General features: G+C 35.7%; 1 protein-coding gene across 1 annotated transcript in view; it reads right to left on the bottom strand.

The window, feature by feature from the left end:
• Nucleotides 1-478: 478 nt before the first annotated feature.
• Nucleotides 479-19,709, bottom strand: part of Meioc (meiosis specific with coiled-coil domain) — a 20,533-nt gene continuing 1,302 nt past the window's right edge. The window contains exons 3-8 of the mRNA XM_021213984.1: nucleotides 15,033-15,190; nucleotides 10,403-10,507; nucleotides 6,647-8,516; nucleotides 5,856-5,990; nucleotides 2,629-2,809; nucleotides 479-2,212 (exon numbers count right to left, since the gene is read on the bottom strand). Of these exons, the coding sequence (XP_021069643.1) occupies nucleotides 1,983-2,212; nucleotides 2,629-2,809; nucleotides 5,856-5,990; nucleotides 6,647-8,516; nucleotides 10,403-10,507; nucleotides 15,033-15,190 (2,679 nt within the window). The 3' untranslated portion in view covers nucleotides 479-1,982. The remainder of the gene's footprint in view (nucleotides 2,213-2,628; nucleotides 2,810-5,855; nucleotides 5,991-6,646; nucleotides 8,517-10,402; nucleotides 10,508-15,032; nucleotides 15,191-19,709) is intronic.

Genomic DNA, 19,709 nt, shown 5'->3' with positions numbered 1-19,709 from the left:
CTGTCTCATCCTGTATTACAGGCTAGCCTCAAAAACTTCATCACTGAATATAGCTTTGATTTTTCTGGTCCTCTTGCCCTCTCCCCCTCTAATGCTGGGATTACAGACACTCACCACACTTTTTTATATGGTGCCCAGGAGCAACCCAGGGTCTCCTCCATGCTCTAAGCATTCACCCAATTGAGCTATAGCCCCAGGCCAGAGTTTGGTTTTCCTTAACCGACTGGTATTTCACTTGTGACCACTGTCCTGTAAAGGTCTCCCCAGAGTTTTTAATTCAGCAATGGAAAGTATCATTTTGAAAGGAGGTCAGGTGGGATCTAAGTTTATCTGAATCACAATCATCTATCAATATTATTATGTATTAATAATGAAATTTAAATCAGGAAGGCTCTTAGCTAAATTAATTTCATGTGTTTTTCAGACATAAATACAATGTTAAAAATTAACACAAACGTAAATAATGAAACTAAACATTTCCAACAAAGTAATTTATTTTTTCCTGAGAGACTAAATTCAGTACAATATTTGTTTTCATAACATTCAACATGTTTTATGTCAAACTTAACCATTTTCCATGCAGTGACTGTGGCGGGGTGGTCTATTTTATTTGACTACCCTCAATGTAATTCATTTGATAGTTCTAAAGCTTATCAGTGATCAAAATGTTTCTCCCTACAGTTACTCCTGCATTCCCAATCAGTTTCTTCCGCACATCATCTAAAGAAAATTTATGTGGTGTGATTACACTCTTTTTAATACCAGGATTTCTAAAGCTAAGAAAAAAAACACTAACATCAAAAACATCAGTGTTTCTAGTCAAGGATATTTCAATTAAATTTCATCAGTACATTATATTATAGTTTAACTCATGCTAGAAACTTTAAAACCCAAGGTCTTCTGAGTCACATAATACCAACATTTCATATTAATGAGTAAATTATTCAGGTTCTAATACAAAGATATTAAGTGATGAAAACAGAAAAAGCCAAGCTTTCAAGTGCTCTTTTAAAAAATACAGAAGCAAACAAATGAACATAACTACACAAAATATACACTAACTAATTGAGAAACTAAACTAGTTAAAGATTAACCTAAAAATACATTTTAGAACTTCGTGATACCCTCATTAAAGACAGCAAACTAAGGGTATTAAAACAAGAGTCATTATTTTAGTTACTAGGCATCAAGTCTATAAGATCCAGATAAAGGAATGTTTTATTTTGATTCAATTTAAATACCTTAAAATTGGAAATATTTAATAATTGATAGTATAATTAAAATTTAAAGAATATACACTAATAATGATTTGAACAGGTTTTATATTCAGTAACTTGCATGGTTTTCACACTGGCACTTTTATCACTAATTTAGGAGAATCAGATGCATTTCCCTCCATATACTTAGGCACCAAGATTTCAAATTTATAAATATGGTAGTATTTTAAATATTAAAATTTTACATGAATATTGGGTTTATTATCCCTGTTTTCTTTTGTTTCCTAGGTATTATCTAGTTTTGTAAGGAAAATACTTTTAAATCACAATCAAAACTTGTCTTGGTTACTAAACTGTAGCCATAATTGGGTTACAGTCACTTAGACTCATTATTTGGAATTATACTTACTAAGGCAGAACTAAATGAAACTTATCTCCTAGAAGAATTTCGCATTTGCATTTACCTGCACTGAAGAATGGATTTAAGCATTTTTAGCTGTAAGGGGATATTTTATAAAATAAACTTGCTATCTTTGACTACTCAGAACTCCTAGAATAATCAACTTTACCTTTGAGTTCCCTTTAAACTGTATCTGATTCATTCCAAGCAGATTTTTAAATAGAAGTTAGACTTCATTGAAGTATTAACTTTAAATCTGAAAGAAAATTAATGGACTGAAAGTTTGACAAGTTCATTAAAAATTTTAGCACATCTTGATACATTTACTTAACAGCTTTTAAACTCTTCCTTCTGCTGGCATTTCCTTAATGCTTACTTGTTTCACCTCTCTGGTTCATTGGATTGCTACTATTTATGCTTTCATGGACCTTCTCTTCACAGTTTACTAGATCTTGGAAAGCCTTTTCCATGTCAACTTGGCCCGCTGTACTTGCTGTTTTGGGCAAGGTCATCTGCAGTGCACACCATAGGGTAGTGCGTGCTTTTCGAGTAGCTACACACATCTCTTTAATTGCTGTAGCAAGGGCAAACACATCTGTAAAATAAATAGGATTACTTCTTATTATTCACTTAAATACTCCTTACATTTAAGCAGCTCAGTGCTGTTGCTACCAAATGATCAAACATGGTTTTTACAAAAATGGTGATAGCTAAGATAATGAAATACTTTTTCTTTAAAAAAAATAGTTAAAAGTATTGTTACTTTATCTTTGATTTGTATAGCAATAACTATGATTTGGTTAAAAAAAAGACTTTATCTTAAAGCAAGTATTACAATTAAATGCATAAAATTAACATATACTTTGAGAATAAATAATGTGGTGATCATTTCTAATTTGTTTTGATAAGTGTTAATTTTAGAAATTCAATCTTTTAATCCCAGAATCTGATTTTATTAATATTCAAATTATCACATTACTGTATCAAAATAATACAAGTTAATGTTTGTACCTCTGTCATCTTGGCACCTAGGCACTCCCTGTCTTTGCCGATTTGAAGCATTAACAATTTCATCCTTTCTACGTGACTGTACAATGTGAATTGACTCCAAGTGTCTATCAAGAGCAGTAGAGATATTAGCATGAAGGGGAGAGCTTCGAAGACGTTCCATTTTGCCCAGTAAAGTCACAACCTGAGGGAAACATTTAAATTTTGATAAGGCAAACAAGTCTTTAATGAAGCATAATAGAGAACAACAATAATCATTCAATAAATAAATGGATGCTTACTATGTCCTTAAGACTATGGTAGTGGAAAGAAAACTGGAAAGTCTCTATATATTTGTTTGTATATGCTAATTCTAAAAGTTATAGTTGATTATTGAGAATAATAATGAAAAGATCTAATATTCAAACACATTTATATCATTGACAGTGCTAAGATCTGATATTGGGTTTTTGTCAAGTAATAGCCCATAAGTAGAATGCTGTTAGTAAAGGATCACCTAAAGAAGAATTTCAGTTAAAGTCAGCGGGGCATGATATATACACCTTAATTCCAGAACCTGGGAGAAAAAGATGGGAATCTCTGAGTTCGAGGCCTGGTCCACATAGCAATATCCAGACCAGACGAAGCTTCATTGTGAGACCCTGACTCAAAAAGATGTGGTGGGGGTTGCCGGAGAGATGGCTCAGCAGTTAAGAGCACTGACTGCTCTTCCAGAGGTCCTGAGTTCAATTCCCAACAACTACAAGGTAGCCCACAACCATCTGTAATGCCCTCTTCTGGTGTGTCTGAAGAGAGCAACAGTGTACTCATATACATAAAATAAATAAATCTTTAAAAAAAAAAAAAGACATGAACTATTTTTGATTAATCCTGACCTCAACAAGTCTTCTTTTTGGGTCCCCAATATTTTCTTTTTGGCGATCAGAAATAGACCATTCAAACTAAAAGATTTTTTTCCCTAAGAGATTGTGTGTGTGTGTGTGTGTGTATGTGTGTGTGTGTGTGTGTGTGTGTGTGATTGTGTCTTATCTCTGTGTGTGTGCATGCCTGAAGAGACCAGGAGAGGGTAGAAGAGCCTCTGAAGCTTAGTCATAGGCAGTTCTGCAGCCCACTGTGAGTACTGAAAACCAAATTCATGTTCTTTGGAAGAACAGTAAGCACTCTTAACCTCTGAGCCACCTCTCCAGCCACACCTGTTAGTTTTTAAAGACAATAAAGATTTAAATTTACATTGAAATGATATAAAGTATTATAATTGCCAAAACTGCTAATAAAAATCAGCAGTGATTTTAGTGCTGGGATTACAGGTGTACACCACCATACCTGGTTTATATGGCACTAGGGCTTTGTGTGTGCTAGACAAGCATTCTATCAACTGAGCTATATTATTTCCAGACCCAGGAAAGTTCCCAATATTTTTGTTAATGAACTTTTAAAAGGATACCAGGGCTGGAGAGATGGATTACTGGATAAAATGTGTGCCACACAAGTGCAAATACCAGAGTTCAGATTCCCAACACTCCTGTAATCTTGGTAGTCTGCCTGTAATCTCAATGCTCCAGAGGTAGAGACAGGATCCCTTGGGCAAACTGGCTAGCTAAACTAGCCATACTGGTGAGTTGTGGGTTCAAGTGAGAGATCCTGCCTCAATATATATGTTGGAAAGTAAATAAGGAAAACAATACCAACCTCTACAGGCATCTGCAAACACATACATGTACACCCTCACATGTGTGCCACAGATGTAAAATATACACACACACATACGCACGCACACACACACACACACACACACACACACACACCACACTCTCATGCACATAAAAAGCTAAAACATATATTAAATTCATATGGGGAGTTATGTTTAATATGCTCAGCATGTTTCAAGATCTAACCAATGTAAATTAAAGAACTATTTAATTTACATGTGACTATCAAGTAAGTAAAATAATTAGCACTGGGAACTAATTATTAACAAGTCTGTTCCAAGTGTTAAATATTTTTCTCCCTTTGTACACCAGTCAGATCCTTGAGGGCTAAGCAGATGAACAATAACAATAAAAAACATGCAAAACTCCAGTGAGGTAAAAATTGTATTTCTCAATAGGGGAGGGGCAAGAGGATAATGGGGGTAAGAAAGACACATAGCTAACTAATGTTTTTCATCATGTGGAATCCAGATGTAAATGTATACAACAGAGGGAACAAGAGAAAGTAATGGGAGGTTAAGAGCCAAAGTATGGTGAAATGTACTATCAAAATGCCATCATTTTTGTTTCTTATTTTTATTTTACATTTTATAAAAGAACTATTTTGTAATCAGAGGATAATATACAGAAGTTAATTCTCTCCTTCCACCCACCATGTGGCTTCTAAGAATCAAACTTAGGTTGTTAGCCTTGGCATTCAACACCTTTACCCACTGAGCCATCTTTCAGGCCTTTTAAAGCATTTTAAAGTGTTGGTTTTAAAAGCATTCTTTCTATCAGAGGTTCCTTTGTCAATGTGTATTTGAAGAGAAATTCTTTAAATTACTAAAAATATTATGCTATGATGCTGGGGATGTAACTCAAGGCTTCATACATGTTAAAGGTAAGTCTACCAGTGATTGATAACAATCTCTAGCCCACTCAAATTACTTATTAAATAATTATGGAACTATTCTTGTCTTCCCCCAATATTCAGAATAGCTAAAGAACTAAACACAAATTTATTTGAGCTGTGTTGGGAGGTGGTTCAGACAGTAACGTGCTAGCTGAGCAAGCATGAGAACCTGAGTTCAGATCTTCAGCACCCATGTTCAAAAATGAGCCAAACACAGTGATGTCCACCGTAATCCCAGTGCTGAGGAAGTGGAGATAAGAGGGTACCTAAGGCAGCTAGTAAGCTAGCCTAGATCAATCAGTGACCTCCAAGTTCCGTGAAACCCTACTTCAAAAAACTAAGGTGAAAAGCAATTGAGGAAGACCTTACAAAAGATTTTTTCCAGCTACATGTAAGTAATTTTACTATATTTTTTGTTTGTTTTGAGCCTAGACTGTTCTCAAACTCACTAATATAGCTGAGGCTGGCCTTAATCTTGACTAAATGCTGGCATTTCATACATATGCCATCACACCTGGCTGTAAATGTGATCTTAAAATCCTTTACCATTCTAACTTACTGAAATTCTTTAAATTTTATATCAAGTAATGTTTAAAAGTCCACTATTGGATGTTTTAACAGCTTACTCTGGCTTGTTCTCGAAGTTCATCCACAATTAACCGATCAACTCTAGATGGGTTGGAAGTCAGTCTTGGAATTGGAGTATTATTAGTACTGGATACTTTTTTTCCTGGATAATTCTTGGCAAGGGCTAATTCAGTCTGTGAAGTATAATTTTTAGAGACTAGATTTTAAAAACATGATTTACCTGTGAATAATTTTTACAACTCTAAGAAATAGAAGTTACTTGGTGTCAAAAGGCAACCAATATAAACCACATTTATATGCTAACTTAGAAAGTGAAAAACTGAACAAAGAAAAATGACAACAAATATAAACCACAGTAGCATAATTTTTCTCATACTTATTGTATTTACTTTAAAACTCTCCAACAATTTAATACTTAAGAAAAAAAACTTCTGTAAACCAATAAGGAAGAAAATCTAACGCATAGGAACTTTTAAAAGAGAAAATAACAACTGCTTGAAAACTCTAATCTTTCAATCTTTAAGTAACCTAGTTAAGTCCTTTGGAGCATTGACAGTATTTACAGAAAAAAATCTAGCTAGAAATAAATGCTCTTAGGCTGGGCAACGGAGGCTTGCACCTTTAATTCCAGCACTCAGGAGGCATAGGCAGGCAGATCTCTTGAGTTCAAAGCCAGCCTGGTCTACAGAGTGAGTTCCAGGACAGCCAGGGCTACACAGAGAAACTCTGTCTTGAAAAACCAAAAAAAAGTACTCTTAAACCAAGCAAAGTAAAGAAAGACAAGTGGATGGAATATATTGTTATTTCTAAATGGATAATTCTGTGTTACCTTTTTTCTCTCCTTTTCCAATGCTCGCCATTGTTCATAGCACTCTTCTAGACGAATATGAAGCTCACTAGCTGGTCCACTACGGGTTTTAATTGGTCTTTGAAATCCGAAAGTTGGCACAAAACCAGAAAAGGAATTATCACCATACATCATGTCGTTAAAATAAGGATATAAATGGCTTAAGTCATCATAAGAAAACAAATCATAGGAATCCAACAGTGGAACAACTGAATGGCCAAATGGGTGGGTAGATCTTAGGGGAAACCCATTTGAACCAAGTTGTTGAAAACCCTGATTATGTCGTAAATCTCCCATCATATAATTATTAGAAAAGCATGAAGCCTGTGTGCGATTCACACGGCTATTAATATTGTTGTCTCCACTTCCTTGTCTGTGGCTATTAAAATGACCCTGTGACTCTAACAGATCTTGATATGTATTTTGAGGTAAGCCATCAAAATGCTTTGGAATGTCCTCAGGATCATAATGTCCACTCTGGGGCTTGGCTTGAAAATTATGTTTGTTTACATTTTCTATTATCCCATACTGTGAAGCTGAATAGCTATCACAAAATCCATTTGGCTGCTTTATTTTTTTCTCTGTAACCGATTCAAAGAGATTGTCTTCTCCAGTTTTTGTTAGTCCTTCCATGTGATTCACAGATTGAATTCTTTCTGCACCATTGTAACTAAAATCAAAACTAGAAAATGCTGAAGGGTTTTCTTGGCAATACTTCTGAAATAAGTTGCTATTTGAGGTTAAATTTGTAGATGAAAGTTGGGGAAAATCTGAAGAATGGTTAGAACCTTTTGAAGCTGCACTTAAATGACTATTCAATTTCATCAAGTTACCTTGATTTCGATAAGGAATAGGAAGGTTATTTTTTGTTTGAACATTCATCCAAGTTGGTCTGTTTAAACTGATACTTCCTGAAGATGTTGCTGAATTTGAGAATAAATTCACTGATTTAAAATATTCAGAGTTTAGGGGGTCAGGCTTAGCAAACTGTTGCTTTTCAGTGACACTAGCAAAATCATTATTAGTTGGACAAGCTGTGTGAGGCTTTAGTCCATATTCTGATTTTAAGCCAAAATCAGCAGTGAATGCTGCTTCCTTTGAAAACTGTTTTTCTGTCAGATGTGGTGTTGTTTTTGGAAATGCAAAATTCTGCTGGTCAGGTATTGTCTCCTCCATTTTTTTCTGATTTGCTGGTTTAACTTGAAATAACTTTGTATAGGCATCTGCTTCCACAGTTGGTGTTTCAGGTGTACCATTGGCTAACTTTTTACCATCTTGGACACTAAAATTTGAACATTTGTTAAGCTTTGCCTTATTAGGATGAGCATATTCTGGGTATCTACAATAATCTGCATTTTCATTATATCTATTAAATTGGGAAAGAAATATCTCTGCCCTTTTATGCTGTAATGGTGTTTCAAGACCTTTAGTACATATTTTCTCTCTTCCATAGGCGTAAGTATCAATTCCTGATTCTTTCATATCAGACAGACCACTCTGTGGTGTAAGACAGTTTTTGACAAATGGATATTCTTGGAAAGTTGCCTTAACTGTATCATTTGTCTGAATATTGTAACAGTTAGAATGATCACTTCTTGAAAGGTACAACCATTGTTCTTCAAGGTCTAAACCAGTATATCCATGATAAAGTTCATCTATTTTTTGCTGTGGTGTGAGAGTACTATTATGCAAGTATTGCTTTTCCACTGCTGACACAGATTCACCACTATAAAAAGCTTGCTGACAGATAGATGTATCTATTGGCCTTTTGGTTTCTGTTAAGAGGTCATGGTGATCTACAAATCTGCTTGTGTTCATTGGCCAAACTGACTTTAAATTGGAGGAGCAGGTCCTAGAACAAGTAAACATATTTAATTACAATTTAAGTCTTAGAGACTATTTTCTCTGGAAACATTAGGAAAGAATAAAAAGAAACTCTCTTGCCCCACTTCACCATTCTCAAGTCTTTCCTAACCCTTATTTATAAACTGTTTCCAAACAAGTCAATCGTATAAAATGTGCCATCTGCTATAAGAATTGTGTGCCAAATAAAGGTGACCACAGATATATGATGGTGCTTTAAGATTACCAGTGGAATTGGAAAATTCCCTTTGCCTTAGTGGCATAGCACAAAGAATTACTTATGTTTATGGTACTTATATAAACATGATTACTGTACTGCCAATCCTTTAAATAGTACAGGACGCAGCTATGTGTAATATATAATATTAGGTGATGATAATGTTACTAGTTTATACATTTACTGTAGTACATTTAAAGTTTTTAGATTTATTTTCATTATTATTAATTATGTCTATGTATATATGTCTGTATGTGGGTATGTGCATGTATGTTCAGTTCCTTCAGGGACCAAAAGCATTATATATGCTGGAGCTGGAGATACAAAAGGTTGTGAGCCATCTTACATGGGTACTCAAAAATGAGCTTGGATTCTTTGAAGAATAGCAAATACTCTTAACCACTGAGCCATCTTTCCAGTCCCTGTATATTTTTATTGCCTGTTTATTTATTTTTAAAGGCAGCAGCCAGCCGGGCGTGGTGGTGCACGCCTTTAATCCCAGCACTCGGGAGGCAGAGGCAGGTGGATTTCTGAGTTTGAGGCCAGCCTGGTCTACAAAGTGAGTTCCAGGACAGCCAGGACTACACAGAGAAACCCTGTCTCAAAAAACCTAAAAAAAAAATAAAAATAAAATAAAAAATAAAATAAAGGCAGCAGCCTTGTATATTCTAATGTTACACTGTCTCATTTCTCTCTGTCTTTTGTTTGTATATTTATAGACAGGGTCTTGGTATTAAGTCAAAGTCAACCTCAAACCCTCTAGGTAGCCAAGGATGTACTCCAACTCTAGATTGTACTACCTCAGGTCAAGCTGAGATTATAGACATGTGTACCCACTTGGAGCACTTTATGGTTACTATGTCTTTTGACTACATCAAGGAGGCACACTGAATGATTGGCCTATACCCTTAGCTTTGGGTAAGTACTATGTTTTCAACACTAAAATAGTGTAATGATGCATTTGTTGGAACCTGTCCCCATCATTAAGCAATGCATGACTATATGCATTTTAACTTTACTGTGTTCCCCACACTTTTCTAGAAGTCATTAGTCAATGCCCGAGGTGAGTAACTTTAGGGTCTTACATGAATTGTTTATACTAAACAAATAATTTTTCCTTTGAATAGGTTATTATATAATTCAAAAGTCTGCTGACCAAAATTTTTAATGAAAAAAGATGTGTTTTGCTTAAAATAGTTTTGAAACTCAAGTATTTTAACTGGTTACACATGTATGGCATATTTTCTTATTAATAGGGCACTTGGATAATATGGCTTCCACACCCAAATAAAACAATTAAAATATTTTAAAACCTCTACTACATGAATAAAATCCATATGTATTCCTGCAATGAATCCTTCGAGGTCTAAGTTTAAAGCCTCTTAGAACTTATGTTCCTTAAGCCAAACTTCAGGCTCATGAATTTAAGGGAAATAACTATGATTTATGCAAGACTCTTTTCAAATCAAAGTTCTTAAGCAAGCAAAACATTATATTGAACATTCAAGTGTACAGCAGGAAAATCAAGGCTCCTAGAAACAAATATTTGAAAATACCTATTATCCTATGATCCATTGTTAAATATAAATATTAAACAAGGCAACCTAGTATATGTTAATTAAAAGAGCTATAATACACCATAAAGCTTATATACTAACCCTTCAGCAAAATATGGCTGTGACTTATCCTGTTCTTCCAAAATGTTAGACACGAGTCCATATAAGTCTGTTTCACTGCCATAGTCATTTCTTTCGGTCTGAATCCTAAAAATGAATATCATATATAAACTATCTTATTTATTAAAATATATCAATTTATCCTTCCATATTCCATTCTTTTTTGTTTTTATTCCTTTTTCATTTGTGGTGCTAAAGATCAAATCCAGGGCCTCATGCATACTAGATAAGTGCTCTAACATTAAGCTACATTCCCATCCCCTTATCATCTTTTCTGTAAGATAGATTAATCCTATACATCATTTCAAACAAAGGAAAGACAAGAACATTTTCTAGTTTAGTATATTATCTATTATATAAATATTTCTCATTTCAAATCCTATGCCTAGTTTACAAAATATGCTTACCTCTTATTTCTCTATAACGTATGCTATTGATTTAAAGTGACCAAGATATAAATTTCTGGCCAACAATGTCACAGAAATACTTGGTACCACTCCTGAAAGCATGTCCAGTACATTTATACATCATTCTAAATCTGTTCAATTTTTTTCATTTGTATTTGAATGCAAAATGAAAACCAAATGAAGCTAGAGTCATGGTAGCACACTCTTTCAATACTAGCACTCAGGAGGCAGAGGCAGGCAGATATCCATGACTTTGAGGTTAGCGTGGTCTATTCAGCAAGTTCCAGGCCAGCCAAGGCTACAAAGTGAGACCTGTCACAAAAACAAACACCAAACAAAAACAAAAACAAAAAAACGGGAAGGAAGAATAGAAAGCAAAGCAAAACCAAAACAACCACAAAACCATGAAACTGCTGTTGCTTTTAGGCCCTTGTATTAAATATTGGATAAAATGATAAAATGGGATATGGGCATCATAGACAACATGGTAATTTTACAGTTGTTCATTAAATATAGTAGTTTATTGGCTATCCCTATATCATTGCAAAGCAGTGATTAAGCTGGAGTTTCACATCTCTGAAATGCTACACAGAAATTAATAGGATCTAATACAGTGGTTCTCAACTTTGAGTCATGACACCTTTGGGGGCTTTGAATACCCCTTTCACATGGGTGCCACCTAAGACTATCAGAAAATACAGATATTTACATTAAGGTTCATAATGGTAGCAAAATTAGTTAAGAAGAAGCAACAAAAATAATATGGCTGGGGGCCACCACAACATAGGAACTACTTTAAAGTGTCACAGCATTAGGAAGGTGGAGAACTTTCTTTTTTTTTTTTTTTTTTCTGAGACATGGTTTCTCTGTGTAGCCCTGGCTGTCCTAGAACTCACTTCGTAGACCAAGCTGGCCTTGAACTCAGAAATCCACCTGCCTCTGCCTCCCAAGTGCTGGGATTAAAGGCATGGGCCACCACCACCTGGCTACTTTTTCTATTTTTAAAAAATAATTCTTTCCTGCCAGGCGTGGTCTACAGAGTGAGTTCCAGGACAGCCAGGGCTACACAGAGAAACCCTGTCTCGAAAATCCAAAAAAAAAAAAAAAAAAAAAAAATTCTTTCCTAAGTGTAATTTTTTTGCTGTTTTAAAGTATAACTTCTAAGCGAGGTAATACACACCTATAATTCCAGCAGTCAGAAGGTTGAGGTACAAAAATTACTGTAAATTTGAGTCTAGCCAGGGCTACACAATGCAATCCTGTCTTTAAAAGAGAAAAAACAAGTCCAGGTGGTTTGATCCCAGCACTCAGCAGACAGAGGCAGTCGGATCTCTGTGAATTTGAGGCCAGCCTGGCCTACAGAATGATCTCTAGGACAATCAGGGCTTTCACGAGGAGAAAAACAAACAAACAAACAAACAAAACCAACCAACCAACAACAACAGAAAATTAGCCAGGCTTGATGGTACATTCCTTTAATCCCAGCTCTTGAGAGACAGAAGACAGAAATAGATGGATCTCAGAGTTCAAGGTCAGCCTGGTTTACCTGGTAAACCCATGACAGTCAGAATTATGTAGATAGACTAGACCCTATCTCTAAAAGCAAAAATCATTCAAACAAACTCTAAAACTGAGTTGTTTGAAGCCAGCTTAGGTAACCTGTCTGAAACAACAAAAGAAATCATTTTTTCTTATTTTCTTTCCAATACTTCAGATTGTTGGAATATTTTAGAAATAAATAATTGAGAAAGGTAAATATTAGTAGCCATCTAGTTATCTGTTGAATGTATAATCATAATATTAAAATTGTACTTTACAAGGGTATGTGACTTACCAAACTATACACTGAACTATACCATCAAGTCTAATATTTTTCCACTATACGGTGTTAGTTCATTAAAGATTCAATATGAAATTTTCTTTGTGTATAAAATCTAGAAATTTTTCAATCTAATGTTTGTCAAACCACTAATAATTATCATTTTGGGAGAAGAGACAGAGCGGTCAAAGTAAAGTTTTACTTTTCTTTAATACATATTTCTGTAAAGTTTGAGTTTTTTTCTGCTTTCCTTTTTTGAGCCAGGGACTTACTATATACAGCTCTAGCTGTCCTGGAACAATGTAGACCAGGCTGACCTTAATTCATACAGATCTGCCTATCTCTGCCTCTCGAATGCTGGCATTGAAGGAATGTGACCAGACTAAATTTTTTCAATAGCATCTGTCAACTTCAGTTATTTTTGGAGAATTGTGTATTATATAGTCTAATACTTAATTACCCATAATTTTAAATTTTCAGTGTTTTTTATTAGTAGGACTCAACAAATATGTTTCCTTATTAAACATACACCAAGCCTCCATTAATAGTTCCCTCATATGTAATTAAATGTAAACATCACACTGAGTAAGCTTCTCTTCCCAACAGCTTTCTGTAATGTTTTATTTATACACATACATATGAATTCCAGGCTGTCCTTGAACCCATACCAACCCTGTTCGCTTTTAAATCCTCACTTGCAGTCTCTGGTATGTTTTTAAATCCTCACTTGCAGTCCCTGGTATGTTATTATTGTCATAATCCTCTTTACCATAAGACTATAAAGACAAGAATAATATTTACTATATTAATTCTATTTTTCCTACTTAAGAGAATATTTGACATGCAGTAAGCTCTTATTGTTTGCAGGGTAGAAAATACTTTAAAATATTTCATGTTGCATAAAACCTTGTTTTCTGTATAATAAAAATTAGTGAAAACTTAAAATTGGATAAAAATAGATCTATACATTTTAGTTTTATTTATGCATGAATGCTATATCTCTATGTATGACTGACTGCACACCAGAAGAGGACATCAGATCTCATCATAGATATTGCTGGATATTGAACTCAGGACCTCTGGAAAAGCAGGCAGTGCTCTTAACCACTGAGCTATCTCTTCAGCTCCCTAGATCTAAACATTTTAAATCTAATCATGTTTAGAGTTGGTAAGATGCCTCAGCAGGTTATAAGTCCTTACCACCGTCAGGTGTGGTGGCACATGCCTTTAATTCCAGCACTCGGAAGGCAGAGGCAGGTGGATTTCTGAGTTTGAGGCCAGCCTGGTCTACAAAGTGAGTTCCAGGACAGCCAGAGCTAGAGACAGAGAAACCCTGTCTCGAAAAACCAAAAAAGAAAAGTGCTTACCACCAATCCTAATAACGTGAGCTCCATCCCTGAGACATATTAGAAAAAGAGAACCAGCTTCCTCAAGTTGTCCTTAACACAGGCACACACAGAAACAGACAGACCCACACACACAATTTCTGAAAATTTTAAAATGTTATCTTTAGAAATTTGAACTTGGGCTGGAGAGATGACTCAACAGTTAAGAGCACTGTCGCAACCACATAGTGGCTCACAACCATCTGTAATAGATCTGATGCCCTCTTCTGGTGTATCTGAAGACAGCTACAGTGTACTCACATACACAAAAATAAATAGTTTAAAAAAAAAGAAAGAAGAACCTAAGACACCTGAGATTTGGGACACAAAAACTGATTCAGGGCTTAAGAAAACTTCTTGCTCTTGTAGAGGATGCAGGTTCAGTTACCAGCACCAAAGTGGTGACTCACAACCAACCATTAACTCCAGTTTCAGTGAATTCAAAACCTGTCTGACCTCCACAAGCAAAAGGTATGCACGTGTTGTACACAGTCATACATGCAAGTAAAACACCTGTGCACATAAAATAGTCTAAAAACATTTTAAAACAAAGTTGAGGCTTGTGTACTACTGCAGATCCAGCACTCAAGAGATAAAGGCAGAAAGGTAACAAATATGAAGCATCTAAAAATGTTAACTAAAAATTATATATAAATAACTGCCTAATAATTTGTGCTTTCTTTTTTGTTGTTTTGTTTTGTTTTTTTTGTTTTTTGTTTTTCTAGACAGAGTTTCTCTATGTAGCCCTGGCTGTCCTGGAACTCACTTTGTAGACCAGGCTGGTCTCGAACTCAGAAATCCGCCTGCCTCTGCCTCCCGAGTGCTGGGACGAAAGGCGTGCGCCACCACGCCCGGCTTAATTTGTGCTTTCTTAAAACATTGATTAACATAAAATTATAATCCCACAATATTAAAATAGAAGAGATAGAAATCTAATATACTTTGATCCCTGTGAAACCAAACTTTAAAAACTCATTGAACCTGAGAAATTATTAACTTACCTGTTCTTTACACTGATCTGAGAACTAGAAGGTTGTTTAATATCATCTCCGTAAGTAGACCATGGTGCATAGAAGAGGGAGGAGTCTATAGAACTTGCATACTCTGTTGATGAGGACAGTGGAGTGCAGGTCTGCCTTAGGTCTACATTGTCTTCATTCTAAAAATTTAAAGAAATATTTCCACATTAAAGAAATAATTTTTTTCATTTACTAGAGAGTATTAACAAAATAGTAAGAAAACATAATAACACAGGTGTTAAAAGTTGGGATAGCTACTCAAGAACTCTGTCAAAAGCTGGAATACAAACATCTGTGGGGCATTATAGTAGGCTGCAATTCCTCATCTCTGTCCAGCACTAATGCTGAAGCAACTACGACAATATATAAACAAATGAACATAGTTTTGTTGCAATAAATTTTATGTACAAAAAGTTATTGATCAGATCTAGAGTTTTTTTTTCTCTTCGAGACAGGGTTTCTCTGTATAGCCCTGGCTGTCCTGGAAGTCACTTTGTAGACCAGGCTGGCCTTGAACTCAGAAATCCGCCTGCCTCTGCCTCCCAAGCACTAGGATTGAAGGCGTGCGCCACCACCGCCTGGCAGATCTAGAGTTTTTGTTAAACTAAAGATATATCAAGCCTCCACTAGTAGGTTCCTTATATTAGAAAAAAGGGATCAGCCAATGAGACTGCTCAGTGAGTAAAGGTGCTTGCCACCAAGTCTCATGACTTGAACTTACATGTCCAGAACCCACTTGGTAGGAGAGCCAACTGCTTCATGTTCTTGGATCTCCACACATGTGCCACAGACACAAATGCCCTATCTCCCACACACACTCCAAATGATAAATGTAATCTTTTTTAATTCATAAAGACATGAGCAGAGAGATGTCTCAGAGGGTTAAAGTGCTTGCCCTTGAAAGCGTTATGACCTGAGTTCTATCCCTGAAACCCATAATGGATGAGAAAAACTCCAAACGTTTTCCTCTGACCTCTCTGTGTGTGCTGTGAAATGTGTGCACTTATTTTCACATGTACATATCACAACACAGTAAAAATTTTAATGTAAAGGTTATTTTAAGAAGTAGACATCATTCCCTTAGGTCTCTCTTTGCAAAAACTTACTGATACCTGTAATTGCTATAGTTTTAATATCTGAAACACAGAAGACTTTGTGTGGATACTGGTGGTATTATTCTAAGTAAATTATACCCAAAATTTACTTTTTTTTCCTAGACCGGTTTGTAGAAGTTTGATTTGGTTCTTCCTTCCTGCTTCATGCTCCCAGAAATAAGACTCATACTCAAAACATATTTACATATAACTTGGCCATATATAGCTAGGCTCTTTTGTAACAAGATTATAACTTAATATAACCCACTTATTCTGATCTACATTCTGCCACATGATTGGTTACTCATGCTTAGGTACTATGTGTACATTTTGTCACATCTTTCTGGGTGAATTTCTCATGCCTGGCTCTGTCCCAGAATTCTATCTGCCTCCTGGATGTCCCACTTCCTATTTCCTGCCTTAGCCATAGCCATTAAATTTATTATTGACAGATGTCATATCCATACAGACATAAGATATTCTCTCTATACAGGACCTCATGTCGATCAAGCTGGCCTTGAACTTACCAAGAATGGCCTAAAATTTCTGAACTCCCTGTCGCTCTCTCTTTCAAATGCTACTATTTTAGGAGTGCATGCCCAGCTTTACAAAATTTATTCAATGAAAAACATAAAACTATGTAAAACTTTCATTTTCATAGAAATTCTACATATACTATTTTATTTAGTCAACTTAGGAAATGAGTATTATCTCTCTGTTGTTGTTGAGACAGGGTCTTGCTCTGTATTTCAGGCTGGTTTGGAACTCATTTTATAGCCCAAGCTGGCCTTGAACTCACAGCAATCCTCCTGCTTCAGATTCCCAAACACTGGGATTTCAGGCAGAGCCCCATTTGGCTTTTCTATTCTAAAAACAAAGAAACTGAGTCTGAGAATATTGCTCAGTGGCAGAACACTTGACTATTATCGTAAAACAAAACAAAACAAAACAAAAACCAATGTTATAGATTACTTAGCAAATACATGACAAAATTAAGCTAAAACTCAAAATCTTACTCCTAAACAAGGGCCTTTTTCACAAATTTTAAAATTTTGAGCCTACTTTGTGTTTCTAAGAGATACTGAAAAATATAAAAAGATAAATATTGACATCTCTTTGGAGAATTTAAAGCTATTTCTACAATTAGAAGGAAATACAAGGAACCAGGTGTGACAGCACTCATCTGCAATCGCAGCACTTACAAGACTAGTTCAAGGTTAGGCTCTGGTTCAAGACCAGCTTGGTCAGTATAAGATCCTTTCTCAAAAACTAAAGATGACCTTGAATTTCAGATCATTCTCCCCTTACCTTCCCAGCATGAGGACTCTAGGTTGGTACCACCATACCAAGTTTATGCAATGCTAGGACCATACTCAGAGCTTTGTGCATGTTAGTCAAGCATTCTACCAACTAAGCTATACGCCCCCCTGGCCAAGTACTTTTTAATAAAGCAATCAACTAAAATAATATGGCAAGAAATATATGGATACCTTTCTGTTAAAATATTTATAAAAGTTTGGTAATATATAAATATTTGGGTAAATGTTAATTATACTGTTTATATATTTTATATACATAAAATAATTAAATGGAATTAGTTCCAAGTAAATTTTAGGAGAAAGACATTATTTATAGGCAATAGCGGAGAAGTCTGGTCTAGGGAGTGAAATATCTGGATTTCAGGAATTGGGAATGTACCTTAATTGTCAGAGCACTTGTTTAGCATATACAAAACTCTGAGTTCAAACCCAGAATTCCTTAACCTGGTGGTGGCCACACCTGTAATCTCAAGTCTACAGAGGTAAAAGCAGGAAGATCAAAATTTCATCATCATGTTCAGTTAAATGGTGAGTTAAAGGCCAGCATGGCTTTTATGAGACTTAAAGAGAGAAAGAGAGAGAGAGAGAGAGAGAGAGAGAGAGAGAGAGAGAGAGAGAGAGAGAGAGAGAGAAATATTTGGATTCTGTATAAGGCATAAAACAAACTTCAATTTCTCAATCTGTACAGTAGATATAATAAGTTATTATTCCTATGAGTTGTTATAACTAGAAATATATTAATATTGATGACCTGCTTAAGTATTTTCAAATAGAATTTGCAGGATGCAAGAGAGATAGCTGAGCAGGTAAGAGTACTTGCTGCTCTTGGGAGAACACCCAGGCTCAACTCTCAGCACCCAAATGATAGCTTTCAACAATCTGTAACTGCAGTTCTAGGAACACTGCCTCATTTGTCCTTTGCAGGCAAGCACATGATGTACATAAAACATGCAGGTAAAACACTCATACACATTTTAAAAAATATTCTATGCCTGATTTTAAACAATTTTGTCTTGCCAGGCCTGGTGGTGCATGCCTTTAATCCCAGCACTTAGGAGGCAGAGGCAGGGGCTGGAGAGATGGCTCAGCGGGTAGGAGCACTGACTGCTCTTCCAGAGGTCCTGAGTTCAAATCCCAGAAACCACATGGTGGCTCATAACCATCCAAAACGGAGGCAGAGGCAGATCTCTGAGTTGGAGGCCACCCTAGTCTACAGAGTCAATTCCAGGACAGTTAGGGCCACACCAGAGAAATGAAACTGTGCTTTGAGAAGCCAGAACAAACAAACAAAACAAAACCCAAAACCAAACAAAGTTTTAGCGAGGTAAACAGTAGCATGTAATTAAAGACACTGTAAAGAAAATAAGGTATAAAAAAATTACCTTTAAATTTTCAAGTGTGTTTGAAATTAAAAACTAAAATGTGCCAGGTGTGGTGGTGCACTTGGGAGGCAGAGGCAGGTGGATTTCTGAGTTCGAGGCCAGTCTGGCCTACAGAGTGAGTTCCAGGACAGCCAGGGCTGCACAGAGAAACCCTGTCTCCAGAAAAAAAAAAAAAAAAAAAAAAAAAAAGTATTACAATATATGCTTAAAATAAAACATTATTTAGTCTTGCTAAATAACTTTCTTACTTGCTAAATTAATTTTTACATTACTGACATGTTATATACTAAGGATAGAAAGGGAATGACCAAATGAAAAATATTTTCTTGGCGGGCTGGAGAAGTTGCACATCGGTTAAGAGCACTGGTTGCTCTTCTGAAGGATCAACGATCAATGGCAGCTCGCAACACAGGCAAAACTACCATACATATACAAAAAAAAATAATTATTTTCGTTTTCTCGAGACAGGGTTTCTCTGTATTGCCCTGCCTGTCCCCGAACTCACTTTGTAGACCAGGCTGGCCTTGAACCCAGAGATCTTCCTGCCTGTCTCCCGAGTGCTGGAGTTACTGGTGTGCACCAAAACTGCCTGGCTTAAATTTCTTTTCTAATTTAAAAAAAAATTTTTTTCCCATGTCCAAAACCAAGTGTGTATTGTGTGAACTCTAAAATATTCTCCTCTGGACCAGTCAGAGGGCGGCAGGGTGCTCGCTGCTGATCCTGAGGACCTGCGTTCAAACCCTAGGACCCACGTGGTAGACATTGAGAACTGAAAAGTTCTCTAATCTCCATCTGTTGTCATGCACGTTTCCATGCCCCCTCCATATATATATATATATATATATATATATATATATATATATA

This window comes from Mus pahari, chromosome 14, assembly GCF_900095145.1.
Source record: "Mus pahari chromosome 14, PAHARI_EIJ_v1.1, whole genome shotgun sequence".
In the NCBI taxonomy this organism is placed as follows: domain Eukaryota; kingdom Metazoa; phylum Chordata; class Mammalia; order Rodentia; family Muridae; genus Mus; species Mus pahari.
This window is presented reverse-complemented; position numbering and strand designations above follow the sequence as displayed.